The 2,328-nt window shown below is 71.6% G+C and overlaps 2 protein-coding genes across 2 annotated transcripts in view; one reads left to right on the top strand and one right to left on the bottom strand.

Annotated features, from left to right (window-relative positions):
- H696_00791 (hypothetical protein) overlaps positions 1 to 78 on the top strand; it is a gene marked incomplete at both ends in the record, with an annotated part of 617 nt that extends 539 nt beyond the window's left edge. Inside the window, one exon of the mRNA XM_009494676.1 lies at positions 68 to 78. Coding sequence (XP_009492951.1) covers positions 68 to 78 — 11 coding nt within the window. The remainder of the gene's footprint in view (positions 1 to 67) is intronic.
- A 56-nt stretch (positions 79 to 134) lies between these two features.
- On the bottom strand, positions 135 to 1,560 carry H696_00790 (hypothetical protein; the record flags this gene model as incomplete). The annotated part of the gene is made up of 2 exons (XM_009494675.1): positions 135 to 231; positions 383 to 1,560. 2 exons carry the CDS (start codon positions 1,558 to 1,560, stop codon positions 135 to 137), a joined length of 1,275 nt encoding a protein of 424 aa, XP_009492950.1.
- Positions 1,561 to 2,328: the final 768 nt, after the last annotated feature.

The raw sequence follows: 2,328 nt of genomic DNA, 5'->3' as shown, positions 1-2,328 counted from the left end.
GGGGGGGAATGTCCTGCCCAGGCGCAATTGGAAAACGCGGTGGCCGGGCTTGGGAGAATGGCGAAAGAGGAGGCATGAGGAGGGGGGCGAGGGGCTTTGGCGATCGGCCGGACACGTACCGCTTGAAGGTCAGCTCACCCGGGAGGGAGATGTACCGGACCCAGCCGGCCGACAGAATGAGCCCCAGGTCCCGCCCAACAATCAGCACCAGCAGCCATGTTGGCAGGAGGCCTGGGCAATGTGGGGACCGACCAAGGGGAAGGCGGAGGAGGGAGGGCCGGAGAGGGGCGAGGCATTGGTTGCGAATGGGGGTAGGGGGGGGGGGAGGGATGAGTGGCAGGGAAAAGGCAGAGAGCAGGGGCCCCGGGAGGGGCGAGGACACCGTGGCGCGTGGATGGCATGCTCGGGCCCCGGGGCAGGAGGCATGTCGGCATACGCACCGTTGATCGCCAGGGAGATGGTCAGCGTCGACACGAGGAGCTTGTCGGCGAAGGGGTCCAAGATGGAGCCGAGCACAGTGGACTTGCCGGAACGCCGGGCCAGCCAGCCATCCAGGAAGTCCGACGCCCCGGCCAGGGCGGTGGCCACCAGGGCCAAGCCCAGCTGGTTGGTGGCCACCAGGTAGCCGATGCCCGGGGTGACGAGGATGCGAGCCAGGGAGATGGCATTCGGCAGGGTCATGACATCGGTGCTCAAAGGGGTGAGCCCCGGGCCGGGAGACACGCTCCCCTCCGGCGGGGAGGTCTGGGCCTCGGTGCGCTTCATGCGCTGCTCGAGCTCTTCCATGACGGCGGCCGCGGCGGCGGTGACCGAGGTTTCGATGATGGCCGGGGCCCGGGCCCCGGCCGGGGCATGTCGCATGTGGTAGTCCACCAGATCCCGAAGCTGGCCCCGGAGGAGGGGCCCCGGGTGGCCCATGGGGTCGGGGCGTATCCGAGTGGTGCCGCCCAGGCCCACCGGCCACCGGAGGGCCTGCTCCAGGGGGGTGGCCGTCGACAAGCGCGGCGCCGCCAGCATGGACATCCGCTGGCGCAATTCCTGCGGCATGGGGACACTGCGCCGGGCCCACCGGGCCAGGTCGGACAGCGAGTGCGTCTGGCGACGGACCTGTTGCCCGACGAACCGGGCGCGGATCATGGCATCGGCGCTGGCCTGGTGCGCGCGCTGCATGGTGCTGTGCTTGGCGCGATTGGCGGCCTCGGTGGCCCGGTTGACCAGGTTTCGCCCGATGCCGGGCCGGGGATGGCGCGGCGGCTCGCCGGAGGGCGGTGGCGACGGGGGCGCCATCGCCGCGGCAGCGTCGATGGTGCTAGCACCGGCGGCGGCGCCGGTGGTCGGGGTTGGTGCGGGATTCGGCGCGGCACTGCGCTGCGCGTTCGAGGTGTGGTACTGCGCGCGGAGGCGGTGCTGTTGCGGGCGCGCAAAAGAGGGGCGCGTGGGGGCTGCTCCGGAGTAATTGCGCCGGGCGTCCGCCGTGGCGAAGTAAGCTGCCATATTCAGAGCCGGGGGCGCCGAGCGCCCGGGTCCAAGGCGAGACACAGCCTGCATAAGCCCGCTCATGTTGGGTGTTCTGCGAAAGGGCGTCCGGGGGTGGGGGGTGGGGCGGGGGAGGGGGGAGGAGGAGCAGAGGAAAGGGAAGAGGGAAGAAGCAGCCCGGAGGCGAGGCGGCGGGATACTTTCGGAACTCGCGGAGGCGCTGCGCAGGGGGGCGCTGCGCGGGCGGACACGGGTGCGTGCGTGTGTGCGGATGGAGAAAAAGGAAGGAGTGGGGGGCGGTGGCTGCGGGTAGGTGCTGGGGTGTCGGCCTCCGGCACCGGGGAGGCCAGGCCATGGGGCCCTTTTCGCCTGTCCAGCCCGGTGGAGCCCTCCCAGTGGGGCCCTCCGCCCAGCCCGTCGGGCCTGGCTGCCCTCCCCATGGCTTGGGCGCCCGTGGTCGGGACTTGCGGATTTTTTCACCGACTGGGGCGATCTCCGGCGCTCTGTCCCCGCCCCCCCGCCCCCCCGCCCCCCCCCTGACTCTCTGTCCCCTCGCGCGGCGGCCTGGCCCGCGGTGGCGTTGGCATATGGATCATGCCCAGCCACGCTGCCGGGTGTGGTTGTGGGCCGGGCGCGGTGGCTCCGGCAGTCCTGCCCTCTAAGGAGGCCATATGATTGGCAGGTGGCCGATCGACCTGGTGCCAGGCCACCCAAACTGGCGCCGGCGCCTCCTGCGCCGTGTCAGGGGCATATCTGGCATGCGGGGCCCGCCGAGCCGGCGACCCGATGTGGCACGGCGCTCACTCTGCGGGGGGGGGGCAGGGCAACAGGCGAATGGGCAAAAGGCGGGCG

This window comes from Fonticula alba (assembly GCF_000388065.1).
Source record: "Fonticula alba strain ATCC 38817 unplaced genomic scaffold supercont2.1, whole genome shotgun sequence".
NCBI classification, from domain to species: Eukaryota; order Rotosphaerida; family Fonticulaceae; genus Fonticula; species Fonticula alba.
Note: the sequence above shows the minus strand (reverse complement) of the source record. Positions and strands in the feature narration are given on the sequence as shown.